Genomic DNA, 17,025 nt, shown 5'->3' with positions numbered 1-17,025 from the left:
GACGTGTTTTGGAGCGCTTCGGGTATGACAGTTAAGAAGAACACAGGGTTCTCAACAAATTTTAAGAAGAAATGTCTGTCATAAAATTAAGAAGAGTTTTAGTTTCCCTCGTTTAAATTAAGCAGAAACAATTTTTCAAAATTTAGTGTAAATGTGTTGAGCTGTTTAAGGTTGATGGTAACATTATTTTTAGTGGTTTTTATAAATTTCCCCCGTTCCTTGTCGTAAAAAGTAGTGTCTATAAAATTGTCACGCACACCAATGGATCATATTAAGGGTTTACTCAGAACGCCCCCCCCCCCCCGTCAGAACCACCCAGATTTATGTCTCGATATATTGACTACTGGGCGCCGGAGGGTGGACTTAAATACTGTTTTTAAGTATATTTTTTTTGGATGAAGGACACGATGTGAGACATTATTTGGTCCGTCCGCCTGAAGCTGTCACGTCATGTCCACCCCAGAAGTGTATCTATCATATACCGGGAGGTTCTGGTGATGAACGCATATCAAATTTGGACCACCGTGACAGCGATTCTATGTTTAAAAGCTTGCAACCTATGGAAGGCTGATTGGTTAATCACTACGCTGTCCACGTGTTACCTGTCACGTGTTTATCTGTCACGTGTTAACTGTCACTGGTTTTACCTTGGAAACTACTCCCTTCCTCTCCCAGGTTATCTCCGCTCTGTTCACGGTTATCTGTCCACGTGTTATCTGTCCACGGTGTTACCTGTCTAAGTGTTACCTTGGAAACTAACACCCATCCTCACCCGGTTATCTCGCCTGGAGGTTTTCTCTCAGAAGGAGAATCAGGCTCTTACCTGAAGCTATACTAACCTACTGTTATTGTAATGCAGCCGGATTGGGTAAAAGACTGGATAAAACTCCACCGAGGCTGTTACAAGCAGGGTAGCCTTGTAATTTACTCCCTGATTAGTACTATTACATATTTTAAAATACCACATATATCTTCTAATCTTTGCACGTGAGTTTCTCGCCGAGATACTCCAGTCAGTCCAGAATTAAATGGAAGTTTTCACACGCGATCTCAAAGTTTAATTGGGTTCCAGGGTGAACTTACAATCTCAAGTTTGAATTGTGTTTTGGGGTAACGTACATTACGGAGTACAAGGTAAATGAAGAACGTAAGCCTTATTATTTGTAGCTTTTAGCTGCCCTTACCTTCAATTAAACTGTAATCGTTCAATGGAATTGTAGAAAAGACTGAATATTTGTTTTTTATTTACACTTTAATAATGCGAAAATTGTTTAGAAACACGTTATTCCAGGAAGCTTTAGATTGTCCTGTCCATTTTAACAATTTTTTTATAGTTATCTTAGTTTTTAACAACCACTCATCAGTTCTGCCCATAATTCTAAAACATCACATGGTGGCTAATGTCCTGCTGTGATATGTATGTATCTTGCAAAAAAACTTCGTCTGTGGGTTAGCAAAGAAAGACCAGATTTAAAATAAAAAGATACCATGAATTGAGTTAAAAGTCTGACTGAATAACAATAAATCTCGTAAATAATTTAATTGCAACGCATAGTCCCCCTTAAAACAATTTTTCTTGTGTCCTTAAACAAGCCCGCCTAAACTACAACCCAGTCACTCCACTCACTTCGAGTTTTTGATTCCCTGACATTATTGGTCAACTATTTAAATTCTAAAGAAATTTTTTTTAAAGCAGGAACAATCCACATCTGATTTCTTGAGAGATAAGGGCCATAACTAATCACCAAATATCGGACATGTGTATTTTCAATGTACATTTTAACACTGTTTGTATTGCAGTTCCTAACCTTAGGCTCTTTTCACAAATTACTGGGGCGATCCTTGTATATCATTTTGCACGCGACATAATTAAGTTTACAATGATGGGAATTCCAGCTCTATGCTTATATCTGTGTTGCTAAGTGGATAGGTTGGTGTGAAATATTTTATGACGAAATAAACCAGATCATGTTCCTTTTGTGGGAGATATTTTTGTAAACGTCCAGCATTCCAGAGTCCGTACTGTTTGGTGATTTAATGTTGTTGATTGCATAATTTATTGAAAAATATATTATATTTCAGTTATTATGTATCGCGATGGAAATATTTTAAGCGGGTAATGTCCTGTCCAAACCCAGGATACATAACATGAAGATTTTGTTATAACTTGTATGAAAAGTATTAATACTACTGATCGTACATCGTTTCAAGTAGAGCTAAATGGTTATAATTATTGATAAGAATTTCTGGGTTTCAGAAATAAAGGTTAAGTAACTTACAAGAAATAGTGCAATAAAATAAAGCAGTGGTTATGACTGAAGGACAGGAAAAGAAATGATGTCAGTGTTTAACCACGTAGGAAAATCTATCAAAAAAATATAAATCAGTAAAACTCTGTTTAAGAAACGCTGTTTGATTACCACCGTTTACCACAGTTAACTGTTCAGCCATTACTTTACCACAGAACTTAAGCCCTGTACTTTACCTGCAGTGCGTGTCAGTAAACAAGGCAGACTACGATGGCAGGACCCCACTGCACCTGGCTGCCTGCGAGGGGCACTGTGAGGCTGCAGAGTTCCTCCTCAAGAACGGAGCTATAGTTCATTGTAAGGACAGAGCTGGTAATACTCCCCTGGTGGACGCTATCAAAAACAAGTTTGTACTTTAACTTACAAAAACAAGTTTGTACTTTAACTTACAAAAACAAGTTTGTACTTTAACTTACGCTTTACAGCTGCTGTTACAGATAAGTTAATATCAATCTTCCGATACAGTTTATCTTCCATCATCGTATATTTAATTGTATTTAATTATATTTAGAATATAACCGTTATCTTTTGCCGAGCGTTTTTTAAGGTTTCTTTTCGAGTGTAGAAAGGTAGAAATTTACTTGAGGATTTACGATGTCTTTAAACCCCATTCATTGCACCTTCTCTGCTCGTGGACTGAATTCTAGTTAGATTTGTCATTTGCATCAGAATTTTAATTTAATTTTCTCTGTTAAATAAATTAAGCGGTAAAGCGTGTTAAACTATCAAACTCATGGTCACCGAAACAGATTACCGCTCCGTTGATCGAGTTCCCAAATTTATCGATCTAAAAAATGTATCCGTGATGAGCGTGATCTAATATTTATATCCTAACTTTATACCCGTGTGTTACAATCAACATACCATGATCAAGGCTTTTTCACTTTTTCAGGACCATGCAAACGTAAACGTGATTATATTTTTCTACATTTTTCTAAAATGTAAAAAAATTCGAGATGTGATTATAATATACCCCATAACGTCCTACCCGCACGACGGCAAAATACACTGACCAATTCACCCCAGTTTTTTGAGAAGCTTCCGATTAAGTCTCTGTTTCTACAGAGTATGGGTTTCTGCTAAAAAGTGCGGAATTTTTCTAAATTAGCTCACCCTCGCCCCTCATCTCAATAAAAATTATTCTGTACAATTCTGTGCTTGTCAATCCTGCCAACGAAGAAGAGTACGTACATTTTACATCTTTTATATACTTTCTAGGTTACACATTACCTTACATTAAACATTACATAACCTTACATAACATTACAATTAACATTACATAACATTACAATTAACATTACATAACATTACATAACCTTACATAACCTTACATAACCTTACATAACCTTACATAACCTTACATAACCTTACATAACATAACAATCAACATTATTTAACTTCTTCAGACGTACAGATGTGGTAAAGTTGATGCTAAAGGCGGGGGCTCACCTTCAGTATTCAGATATACAGATAGCAGATGCCTTGTGCTTGTAAGTAATGCTAATAAGTAATATGTGCTCGTAAGTAATGCAGTAACTTGTTAGCAACTTGTAACTTTAGTAAGTAGTAAATTGTTAGTATCTTAATGATAGAAGCGATAATCAATAGCTATTTGTTAGTAAAATGCTCCACGAAAGAACAAAAGACACAATATAATTAAACAATCGATTCGCAGCCTGGAGCAAGATATTAGTTTCGTGGTACAGTTATTTGCTCTTCTGATGACTTTGAAACATCGCCACAGATCTCAAGTCGAGCTGAGAGTTTTCATTATGCAACAATCGGCATACAATAGATCTGTTGACTGATGTTGTTATCTAAGGAGCAAAATCAACAATTAGATCAACAACTCAGTTCGTTATATAAAGACGGTTCACTTTGGCGAAGGCTTCAGCGCCTTTAATTTTCACCATTTTAAAGGCTTCACCATCTTTAAATCAGCGCAACCCGTCTTTGCTGGTAGAAGTATGGTCAGTGTGTGAAATGTGTTCTATTACATCCGCGTCCGATCTATTTTGAGACCTATTGTGGCGTCTTTAATTTGTCAATTTGAAGCCTTGCCGTCTTTAATTTTTTTTCATTTCAAGGCTTTGTCTTTATAAAGCGCGTCAGAAAACAAACTAAGTGTAATTAGATCAACAGTAATTATCAATCCACTATTTTCTGGAAACACAGCTATTTTCTGGCAAGCAAACGTAACTTCTAGAGAATTCGAACGTATTTTCTAGAAATATATTCTTAAACGTAGCGCGCTAACGCCGAATCATTAATTTATATTTAAAGTAACTTGATGGTATGAACGTCAATAACAGAATGAACGAATCGATCGAACGAACGAGTGAGCTAGCTAGCTAGCTAGCGAGAAGTATTTTTCGGCTTCACGCGTGTATAATTGATGGGTGCTGTTACACAAAACTAATGATAAACTATAAAGATACAATGCATATCACACATGTAATATTGACCGTCGAAATGCAATCTCGGTTACAGTTCAGTTGGCTGTTTGACAGAAAACTAGGAATTTTCAAGTAATCGCTATACTTTTGTATTATATCAGCTATTTTCTTTAAATGTGTAACTGTATATTATGTACGTTGTTTCGCTCATCGTTGACAAGTGCATTATAGACCTCTGACCAATGTATTCCCCGCCAGGTCCGTTATGGAGAATGATCCAGAACAGTTAGATCTGTGGGTGCTCGCAAAAGCCAACCTTAACGCAATAGGGTCCGGAAAATGCACCCCTTTACACATGGTATGTTGTTACTTGTTAATTAATTTAGCTTACCAATCTATTTAACTTGTTTATTGATTTAACTTATTAATTGTTTCTTAACCTTTTTTAAATAATTGTGTTGAGTTAAAGTGTTCGTCTGAGTCGATAACTTGTGAGCTTGTTTTGGAGGGGGTTTCACTGGGCATCATTCACTCGGGAATACTGGGTATAATTCTGCATCAACTATATATCTGTTCAAAATTATATTAAATGTAATGTAATAAATCTCACTGCAGAGTGTGATGTTCAATTCGGTGGAATGCTACAAGAAACTACTTGAATGTGGAGCCGACCGAACGGTATGGTTTTATCATGTTTTACAACAATTGGATATTTGTGCACCAAAGAATATCAAAAACTAGTTTCAAACCCTAGTTTATGATTGTACAAAGCACCTATTATAATATTAAGAAATAAGTTATTTCTCTGAATTGCTGACGATAATCTTATTTCAGTTGAAGGATTTAGGTGGGCTGACTGCTGAGGATATGATCTCAGTCCTTAATAGAACCGGTTTCTCGTGATAGTCTTCTGACAGTCTGGAAACTCTTTAGGATATTCACCTAGCTAACGAATACGCAATATAACGGAGTACGGCTGCGACAAACTTATAACCACGATTGGTCTAATCTTGTGCAGCATTGGTCCGACCATGAACAAAACCGCTGTAATCTTGCACAAAATTGGTCTAATCTTGTGCGAAACTGGTTTACTCTAGTTCAAAATTGGTCCAATCTTGGTTGAATGTTTGTCACGGATAGGAAATAGTAAAAGGTCACTATGACTAAGTCAGTATGGCGAATTTTACTATTAACTTTTATACACTGCATGCGATTTATGATATTTTTACGTAGGAAATTATGTTACGTGTGTTTAAGTGCTGAACTTGTATTAAATGAAAGTTATGAACGTAGATTTTAATTTACGATACTGCACTATGTAATGAGCAGGTATGTAAGGACGAGTGACTAAACAACCATTTGCTGTTCTTTCAGGGATCATCGTTCGTCGGTCAAAACATTTAATATCGTTGTTATTTTAAACCTACAAATAACTAAATACGGCGACTGTTTAAAGTAACATAAAATATTTATTAACTTATACAGTTACAGACAACTCTGTAATCTGCATGATGATAGAATTAAAAGCCGAAATTGTAAAAATATTGCGATAAAACGGTCATGATTACATAGTTTAATACAGATAGACAAACGGGAACATTTTCCTCCCGCTCCATTGTCTATGATGGCGTTAAGACCCTATTTTAGTATTTTAAAGAGTCCCTATTTTAGTGATTGATCAAATTGCTGGAGAGTATGTTTGGTGTCCATATTATCCATATTACATAATCAGTGACTTATTTTATTATCAAACTAGCTTAATACGATCATGATATGATAAATACGATCACAATAATATGAAAAGATGATAAAATAGTAAGCATCATGTAATTGTAATCAACCGTCTTAAACGTTACGCTACATTAGTTTAAATAATGGTGGTATTAATGACGACGCATGTACTGGACAACTCTCATCTTGTTGAGTTGTTTTTAAGTTTGTGGCCTTATTATGTGCGCTGTTGTTAATTTGTCCTTTGTGTCTTACTCTTAACTTTGGACTGTCCTAAAGATTATACCTATTTAATATTTATGGACTAAGATAATTATAACGAAACGTCGGTCGTTATTTAACATTGTGTTGTATTTGTCGCCTCAAAATAAGGTATTCGCTATTTTCGATTATCTGAAGTCTGAACATACATGAATTTCAAAAAAATTTAAAATCAAATTTTTTACATTATATATAACCGACGAAATAATCTCCGAGAGGTAACTAAGACTACTTCTAGAATTTTTAAATAAACTTTTACTGTATATATGAACTTATTTTTACTCCGTTATGATATCTGTAAAACTGTTTGTACCTTACAGAATAATGCTTGGAGTTGGACTATAATCTATATATATCTGGATGTTTGTAATTGTATCATGCATGATTTTATTTAGGAAAAATGCTTTTTTTTTTCATTTGTACTGGCAGTGGCATCAAAACTCTGGTTTATCTCTATGAGTATTACTATTATCCCATAACAGTTTTCACTAATTTTTAAGGTCACCGACGTAACATATTCGGTACCGAATATCGAATATCGAATATTTGATGATTCGGTAATCCTATTCCTAAACGCGTCGCGTCACTATACTGGTTAATCGTGCTGATAGTGATACACTCAGAGCAAACAAATTATAAAACAAGTTACTCGGGCCATGTTCGCATGATCTGACTTGCTCAGAGCAATGATCACATCCACAGTTGTTGATAAAATGGGTTTGAGATGAGCCGTGCGGCTGGTTGACACACGTTGCAACCCCTTTTCGCCGCCGATAAGATAAGATAAAAGGTTCAGGTACACAACGTGTAGCAAGTGGCTGGACGGCTGGTGTGTTATGCATTCCTAAGATTTAACTAGATGACGATTAATAAATTGTTATTATATCACGTGACTATTACTTAAACACTTTTTTAAACAATCGAATTATCGTTTTATTACCCTGTAACATGGTTAAGTGAAGGGGTGGGGGATGATTCGGAATCATTGTCCAAACGTATAAAGATTGTTAAGAAATCATATTTTTCTAACAAAATCATATTGCGTATTGACCGTTTTAAAATTCTTTGCTTGAAACAACTATGATCACAACCTGGCCCTAGCCTTTAAAAATGTTTAACAGATACTATTACTATTACTATTAGTATTACTTTCCCCTTCTCATACTGTACGTGTGTGCTCATGCCGTTTTATTATTGGCTTCCTGGTCGTACTTCACAAATATTTTAGCGTGGTTTTTGATTCACGATGTCAATCCTTCGCAGCTCGGTGAGGCACAGTGGTGCATCTCGCCGATCTGCGAGAAGCATTATTTGATGCGCGCGCCCCGTATCTCATAAAACTCAGAAATCGCTTAAAATTATTAAATGTAGTTACATTACAACTTAAAAGAAAATACATTTATCCGATCTCAATATTAGGTGAAAAAATAAAACTCAAAATCGCTTAAAATTATTAAAATGTAGTTACATTACAACTTTAAAGTAAATACTTTTATCCGAACTCATATTAATAAAAACTTTCAATTTCAAACAATTAAGATTCCATAAAGGTTTTGATAGCAATAGATTTTGCTTAGCGCAGTACCTTGTGTTTGTACCCTACAACACTTGGGGTTGGTAATTCACTTGGCATCCGATATCTAAACTTTGACATTAACATGATAGATGTTGTAAAGATATTTTTGAAGTAATTTAAAATGTAACACGACTGTAAGTGTATACTTGATACTCTTGATATCTCGTAAAAGATTGTTTCTATGCTCTCGTAGGAAATCTTCCGTCGTGATAGAAAGGCTGATTGAGGTTCTTCATTGCAAAGCGAATTGTTCTTTATCAACATCACTCAAATCCCCATTCGTCTGGAGTTTAGAATGTAGGTGGTTAGTACTCTTCGTTAGGAAACAAACAACAGATTTCCTTAACTATTAAACCGCTAGGTAATCTGTACCCAGAGGTAGCAATGTAAAACTTCATATTTGCAACGTATGCTAAGTTGTAAAATAGTATGAAATGATTTTGTCCATCTCCCGCTGATTAAGTAACCCTTTTTTACGATTTTTATCGGCTGTTGAGCTTAAAACTTTCTGCGATAACAGATTGATTCATTCATTAACATAGCGACCGTTATAATAGCTTGCGGTGAGCATGTTAGCAGGAAAGATCTACCACAGTACAGTAAATAATCATACCTTCTTGATATCGACTATAAGGTAGCTTTGATTCAAAGTTTTTATATAATGTTTTGTAAAGACCCAAAACTTCACCACGAGTTTTTCAAAATGAAATCTGTACTTTATCTGAGGAAGTGATAGTTGATGATGCAAGTGAAAGTATGTCATATCTTCATATCATCTTACTCCCGGAACATTCTGTAGCTGTCAAAGACACGCATTTCTTATAATGTTTTCAACAAGAAAACAACCCAATCTACAATTTTATCATAAAACGTCATTCTGCAAAAACCAAAAAACTGTTTTTCTTTACTAATTTCACAAACAGAACAAAAACAAGTCGATGGAAATGATTCAATCACTCAGCATTGGTATTTTATAGTATCAGTTTGAGGTAATCTGAAAATCCTGATATTGGTAAAGCTATGAAACTGTTTTCATTAAGCTGCCTCCTCTTTCTTTTTGAGTCATATGTAATTCCCGCAACTAACACAAATTAAGATGATATACCAATAATTTACAACCATATGTAATACAAACTTCTCTGATAAGTAGATGATTCTAGTTCATTCAAAATATACATGAAAAGAAGGTTAATGTAATCGAACTTGAAGACTTTTCCCTCAGAATGAACTTGTTCATGGTGCACCATCAACTTCAAACCCCTCCAGAAAAATAAAATGTTGATTGATTTACTGTTTTAGAAATAGTGAGAAAAAGTTTTGCTCCCTGCTCCATGTATAGAACTAGGTGTTATTTGTTCCTTGAAAAATATTGCATGTTGATTTTCACCTTCAAAATAGAAATAACTTGTTGGGTATTAAGATTGAGAGGTAATTTAAACGCAAAGGTTAGAGATGCATAACTTTGAATACCAACTTGGCAATTTCATGTCTTATTTCACGTAGTATTTAATGCTTTTTTATAGCGTACACAGAGGCCCATACCTGTTATATGCATCTCTAGCTAACTTAATGGAGTCTCTTATGATTGTGAAAGGTTTAATTACTTCACCTCTTTTTTTTTGAGAATATTTTTAGCACTTGATTGTGAGGCTACCTGTATTGCTCAAACAACACGACGTTGTTCAACTGTTATCTTGGATCGCTTGTGTTGGCAAAATCGTAAAATACCAAATGACAAACTCAAAAATAGAATTTTGAAGTGTATGGTAAGGTGGTTTTTTGAACCAACTCATCAATTTGATGATTTTTAACTATTTCGAATTTGAAAAATTTCCTCCATCGTCGTGCGTATAAAGATTGCTTTGTGGAGATTACTCCAAATCCTCATCATCATCTTTTACTGCTTGGAGTTGACTGAGAGGAGTTTATCTTTCTCTACACTCTGTTCGTAGTCCTCCATACCTTATCATGTTGCATCTCGTAAGTTTGGATGTTTTACCATGTGCATCCCGCATTTTTTGGATTCTTTCTCATATTCATCTTCATTTTATCACAAATTCACTAATCTACTTCTATAACCTTCTTTAAGATCAGATATTTTTTCTTCGTACTTCCTTTTGATGTTATCAAGTGTTTGCTGGTAATCTTTCTTTACAATCTTTTAGACTCTAAACAATCTTTCATACAATTTCTTGTAATCAAAAGTGTCAAAAACTATCAATTACGTTAAATAACATCGACTGACCCTCATCATCATAGCTATCAATTATCTTGAGTTGATATCTCCCTGGCCATCATCATCATAACTATCAACAACTCTTAACCCATCATCTCCCGTTCGTCATCACCATAACTGTCAACAACCTTTAGACCCTCGTCAACCCTGCCCGACATATTTTGAGGATCTGGGTTAGGTTTAATTTCTTAAACTCTAGGTTTTTCTCTAGTTGTCTTGAGTTTGTTTATAGGAGGGAGCATCTCACGTTTTTTTTGGTTTGTGTGGTAAAATTATAGCTTCTAGGTCGTTTAGAAGATTTGCTCCATCATGAGAATGGTTAACCACATTAGTTTTGGCTCAGGATGTGCTAAATGTTGTGTTGATATAAGATGTGTTTGTTGGGTAAGACTTACCGCACTTATCGCATTGTCAACTCATTTTTAGAAACTAATAACCAATCGTGTATTTATAGGCAGAAAATAAACACAAAACCCATAATGAATTTGAAAACCCGTATGAGGATCCCAGCTTCCCGGATCTTTAGTGGAAAAATCGTTTTTAACCAAGAACTTCGAAAGGAGGATATCTGTTAGTCCAAAACTGTTACAGAAAAATTAAATGGGGGGGGGGGGGGGGGGGGGGGGGGGGGGGGGGGGGGGGGGGGGGGGGGGGGTTAAATAATTGTGTGTTAAAACAATCGCATAGCTAACACTACACAAACCAGAGAAAAAACCTACTTTATATCGTAGGATATGACAAAGGGAATCAATTACTTGTACCAATGTGATCTAGTTGATTTACGAGTTTGCACAAACATAACAATGATTAATAAAAAAATATATTTATACAATGGATGATAATTCAATTATTGACACATTTATGCAAAAAAGCATGGGCTGTAGCTTCAAGCGATGAATAAACAAATCCTGGGCCACAGATGAGACATCTGTGTTGTAAACTATCGATACATGAGGTACAACTCGCTCTATATCGATATCAGCAGACAGAAGCTACACCTCAAAAGATGCAATTTGATCAGGAACGGAATTTACAACAAAAAGTTTTTTAAATCTTCTAGAAAAATTATAAATAAAACATTATAGTTGGTTTTTAGTGATAAAAAGGGAGCTATAGTTGAACGATTCAATAGAACTTTAAAAACACGGATGTTTTAAGTAACGATATTGTACTTCTAAAGGTACCACGCGGTGTGGCACTCTATGCGCTACACACAATGTGCTTCAAGAGATTTGGTTGATGGTTACATAATACAAACACAGATCTATACAACACACTCCTATTAACGTTATCAACGGCAAATGAAGCGGGTGAGAAAAATTTTGTTTCCAAAAGTGAAAAAAAAAAAAATTTACCAAAAAACATTTTAAATTGGTGATAGTGTGAGAATACCAAGACAAAAAGAACGTTTCAAAGGGTATGAACAAACGGAAGTCACTACAGCGTGAAGGTGTCTTTAGATCACGTCATTCAGTGAAATCAAAAAGACTATCCTACACATACATGTTGAAGGACTATAAAGGGGAAGAAATCAAGGGTTCATTTTACACCCATGAAATACAGTTGATTGATAATCTAATTGAATATTTATCAAATTGAAAAAGTTCTCAATAAACGCAGCATACGGCGGTCAAACCGAGTATCTTGTTAAGTGGCAAGGATATCCAGACGAGGCGAACTCTTGGATAACTCATTCGATTTCTCTGTAATTTGTATTGCTCTATTAAATTCCTTGCCTCTCACAATTGTATAATATTCGGACCGACAAGAGCCGGTAAAACTCAGTTCATAGTAAATTATTCGACAAAAACCTAGTTCACCCATGGCCTAACGAATCTTTTACATGTACAAAACGAACAGAGTTTCATGAAGACGTGGAATGAGATAGAGGTTGTGCCATAACATTTTATCAAGGGACTTTGTATATTGATAAAATGGATTACTTCGAACCTAGCATGCCTATTGTTGATGATTTAATTCCAGTGAAACAAAGAAATGGCAGAATGTTTCATTTTAGGCTCACATCACAAATCAATATCTACATTCTACATAACACAAAACCTATTCCCAAAATGTCCCTTGTTTTTGACCATGAGTTCTAACAGCACTATTTTGTTCTCTTTAAAAGTCAGCGTCATTTTAGACAAATTAACACATTGGCAAGACAGATGTTTTGTGGTGATGGATTTGAGGCGTGTCACTAACGCCTTTAAAAGAACGTCAAAACATGGATAGAGGCTTCATTCTACTAGTCCGCACCAAGTTACACAGAGCTAACTGTAACAACAGATTTTTGGAATGGTGCCAAGCGTTTATCTCTAAAGCAAGCAGATATGTTAAATAAACATAGATATATACTCGAGAAGTTACCACTAGTAATAAAAAAACGTAAAATCATCTTGGAAAATTCACCTCCAGAACTTTCAAAGTCTTGGAATCGTATTCAATCTTTGGCAAATACGAAACCTGGATTTAGATAACAAACCACCATCAAACTTGAAAAAACATAGACGTCTAATTCGATCACACGAGTGGTTTAAAAGGACAGGTATAAACGGAAACTAGTTGCACAGCGTGGTGGAGCATTAGCTACAATATTAAGCACCGTTCTCCAATACTCGAGGAATACTAAAGTCATTATCTAACATGTCCTCTGATATAATTGTATCACCCTCTCACTTGTAAAGATGTGTACATGCTCTTACCGTCAGAGGGATCTCAGAACAAATCAAAACTATTGAACTTCCCAAATAGGCATCTTCCCGATTTTAACTATAATAGTTATTAATTAAACTTCAAAAGCAGATGTACGACGATCCAAAGATGGACTGATTTGATTAGAAAATAAACCCGATTAATTTAATATATGATGATTTGTCAATGACTGTTGTAATGGTGATTTTAAAACACATTATGACAACCTATTTTCTGAAATCTTAGAGATTGTGGAAATAACATTTTAACTATAAAAGAGAGGAGTTTTTTTTTACTTGTTTTAGCAAAATGGGATAGCCACCACCCACATTCACAACATCATTGCTGTTGGGGTTATGAAGCAATCAATCGATATTTGTAACTCGAATTAACCCTGTTAAAATAAAAAAAGATAGCTGAGATGCAGACATCGATTTTTCATGGTCAAGTGTTCAATATAAGTAATGTATAACAACAAGGCTGAGCACTTGTTACAATACGGTTGAAGATAACGGATATGTTTTACTGCCATCGAAGTACAATGCAATGATAAATTTTGGTGATGTTGATATTGAATTGAGACAGTTACATCCCACCAGGGTTTACATTCAATTCATGCTATATGTCCTTGCATAGAATGAACAAATCTCTAGTGATTAAACTTACCAAAGAGATACATAACCTATCACTGTAACGACTTGATAAGCAGAGAGCGAAAATGTACTCTCATCTGTTTACATTTTGATAATCTTATTATAACGAACGGAAAAGATTCACCAGGGAGCTTCTCGTATAGAAACTGATTTGTATAATACACATGAGCTTCAGAATGCTTCGTTTGAAGGGGAATACACTTCCTGCATTTTTTACATTAACATTATCGAAAACTCTACATCGAGAGTACACACTCTCACACTCTCTCTATAGAGCTTTCTGACTAAGTCCTATAAAAACAAATTCAGTTAGATACATCGCGGAGAGGGGCTCGATCATCATCAAGCACTCTCCGCGTATATTTTGTTTCGATAAATGTAAAGAATTTCCTCAAAAATCCTGATTGAAGCTAAGAGATATTAATGTAAATTCTGGCATTTCAATCCCAGTTTCAAGACAATTCTAACTCCTGAGTGTACGTCCTTCTACACATATAAGGAGCGGCAATTGAGAGGAAGAAACTTTAAAATGGAGGAATTTAACTCTAGCTATCAAGAAGTAACCGTACCGAGCTTATTAGTACAGCAAGGGGGATCTACAGGATGGATCGATATATTTACGGTATGCAGGGAGAGGGGTTGGAAGCTTTCTGGTTCCTTACTAAAGAAAGCGTACGCACCCTGGTCAGGCTATAAAAGCAGTACTAAAACTGCAAAGCGATCGCAGTGCTGCTGGTAAAGAACTACTTACCGCTGGAGCAAAACAAGGAGCAAAAAAGCTAAAACGTTTAGCTAATCCACAAGTGACACATAAACACCACACCAAGCGTAAAAGAAGAATGGCGAATTTACACTCTAGTGATTCATTGTCATCGTCTCCCTTCTATGGAATACACACCAACACAATTTTCGATTCAAAGACTTATATTTGAAAGTATGGCCGTAACAAAATTATTCAATGATGGTCCCATAAATTTTAATATACCACCACAGCCAAAGGACTTTTTACGATTACATATATTAAAAAGGGAAGCTAATGCACAATGGTCGGAATATCACAACACGAGCAAAAGATGTTTCTGTAGTTAACAACATTGCAAACAGTTCCCTATGGGTGAAGTTTCCGTTGTAACAGGAAATCGCACTGTTTATGTCAAGCATGCGAAATGCTTAGCTTACCAGAGTTTCTTGAATCAGACTCGAAGTTCAGACCAAAATCGTGGGGGGTATTTGTTTTTACAATGATGTCCTGATGATGAAGGTGTAACAAAAACATCTGAGGAAAATCTAAGAAACATTTTTGGAGGATGGGAATAAAATGATAGAAATATAACTTTATGATATCTTGAATCTGTTCCAGGATTTGACTCCTCTTGAAGAGGGATTGCTGCAAATAGGGAGTATGCATTGAATAGAAATACCAATGGATGTCGACTATAGGAGTGAAATGTATAGAGTGATAAAGAATAAAAATCCAGATCTAGATGGTGATGATCTGAAATAGAGTATCAGAATCAAATGTCACAAGTGTATGATTTTCAACATTGTCTGAACAAATTATTTTGAAGCACCTGCTATCTTGTTCAGCTGTTGGGCCTGCTAATTGTAAGATGTGATAAGGAGGGGAGGGGGGGGGGGGGGGGGTAGGTAAGGAGTTAATGTCAGCTCCTCTTAGAGTCATTCTTTACAGATGACCCATTCTTGTGAGCTCGATATCTTTTTAAAAAAGCTAATACCTCTAGAATTGGGGTGATGGTTTGATTTCCATGGTAACCAACCTGTCAGTTCTTAGACAGGATGTTACTAGTTTATTTATGTTTAAAAAATGCTTTAGTGCACGGAACAATAATAAAACACTGTATTGATGGTTTACAAGATAAATCCATTTTAAATTTAACAACTTTTAAAGTAACTAGAATATAATCCCGCATTTCTTTTCAACAGTTGTAGCCGTTTGCAGTCCAGTACACGTCACATTGCTCACTCACCATTTGACTGGGTGTTGCGTTCCCCACCGCAGTTACATACAACATTGCGCTGTCGGCACCAATTATGCTGATGGAGGGACAGTTATAACTATAGTGAGATCCTCTGACTGAAACAGTTACTACAGGTACGGAGACAAATCCACATCCTTTCATGTCAGCAATCTTGAGTGCTTTACTGTCAGCATAATTCCGCCATCCGTAGCCACCACTTTCGCTGTATCTTGACACGCCAGAGCAGGTCAGGGCACAGGGTGCAGGACCAGTTTGACCCTCTGGAAGATTCAATATCTTCAGTTCACTCGAGAGAGTGTGGCTAACTATCATCACAGTGACCAGACATCCGATTAGTTTCATCTTCAAACGATATGATAAACGCTACTAAAAACAAACTTATTTGAGTTTTAAAGATAATGATGATTTTTAGAGATAAGTTAAACCTTTATATCCATTCTCACACTCCCTAACATAAAATGGTCTAGACCGTAAAAATTTACAGATGGCTCAATCTTATTAGTGACTAAATTAGTCAATTCTATTGTCAGTACTCAACATCTGCGGCCTGCGGTCATTTAAAATCAAGTCTATTTATCATTCCAGCTCATAAAAATGGAGAAATTAAATTTCGGTGTCAAGCTTATCAAAATGAATAAATCTAATTTTGGATGGTTGATTTAAACAGATGATCGTTCTTGCACTGGATACTGAGCAGCTCCATTTTGATAAGGACTTTAACTTGATTAAGTTAGAAGAGATAAAACTTAAGTTCTAATTAGTAGGATTTACTCAAATTTTTACCGCTTGATTCAATTTCAACATGAACCGCGAGACTATAATAGGTGTTAAAGCTGCTTCATAAAAGGTGCTACAAAAGGTGTTACAAAAGGTTTTACAAAGTCAAAAGCTGTTAAAAGGTGTTATAAAAGATGTTATAAAAGATGTTATAAAAGATGTTATAAAAGATGTTATAAACGATGTTATAATTTAAGGTGTTACAAAAGATGTAAAAAGGCCTTTATGATATTATATGCGCTAAGAAAATTTAGAAGCAGATAATTATTCAATTTCTAGACGGAGGTCAAGAGAAGTGGTAAATTAATTAAAGTCGGAGGTTGTTCTTGTGAAGTAGTTCTACTGGGCGAGCTAATTGTTAACTTGGACGTGGAATAATATCTGCTAAATAA

The 17,025-nt window shown here is 35.4% G+C and overlaps 1 protein-coding gene across 1 annotated transcript; it reads left to right on the top strand.

The window, feature by feature from the left end:
* The first annotated feature begins 2,337 nt into the window (after window positions 1–2,337).
* LOC134820107 (uncharacterized) lies at window positions 2,338–7,093 on the top strand. The gene is made up of 6 exons (XM_063830327.1): window positions 2,338–2,355; window positions 2,492–2,655; window positions 3,716–3,799; window positions 4,964–5,063; window positions 5,321–5,383; window positions 5,540–7,093. The coding sequence occupies exons 1-6, from the start codon at window positions 2,338–2,340 to the stop codon at window positions 5,606–5,608; spliced, it is 498 nt and encodes a 165-aa protein (XP_063686397.1). The 3' UTR covers window positions 5,609–7,093.
* The last annotated feature ends 9,932 nt before the right edge of the window (window positions 7,094–17,025 follow it).

This window comes from Bolinopsis microptera, chromosome 8, assembly GCF_026151205.1.
Source record: "Bolinopsis microptera isolate Bmic1 chromosome 8, MBARI_Bmic_1.0, whole genome shotgun sequence".
Classification (NCBI taxonomy): domain Eukaryota; kingdom Metazoa; phylum Ctenophora; class Tentaculata; order Lobata; family Bolinopsidae; genus Bolinopsis; species Bolinopsis microptera.
Note: the sequence above shows the minus strand (reverse complement) of the source record. Positions and strands in the feature narration are given on the sequence as shown.

What these genes read in the sequence shown, in the direction of transcription:
- LOC134820107 (XM_063830327.1), top strand. An exon ending in GTGGACGCTATCAAAAACAA is followed by an intron (nt 2,656 to 3,715) that starts GTTTGTACTTTA and finishes TAACTTCTTCAG; the next exon opens with ACGTACAGATGTGGTAAAGT. An exon ending in ATAGCAGATGCCTTGTGCTT is followed by an intron (nt 3,800 to 4,963) that starts GTAAGTAATGCT and finishes ATTCCCCGCCAG; the next exon opens with GTCCGTTATGGAGAATGATC.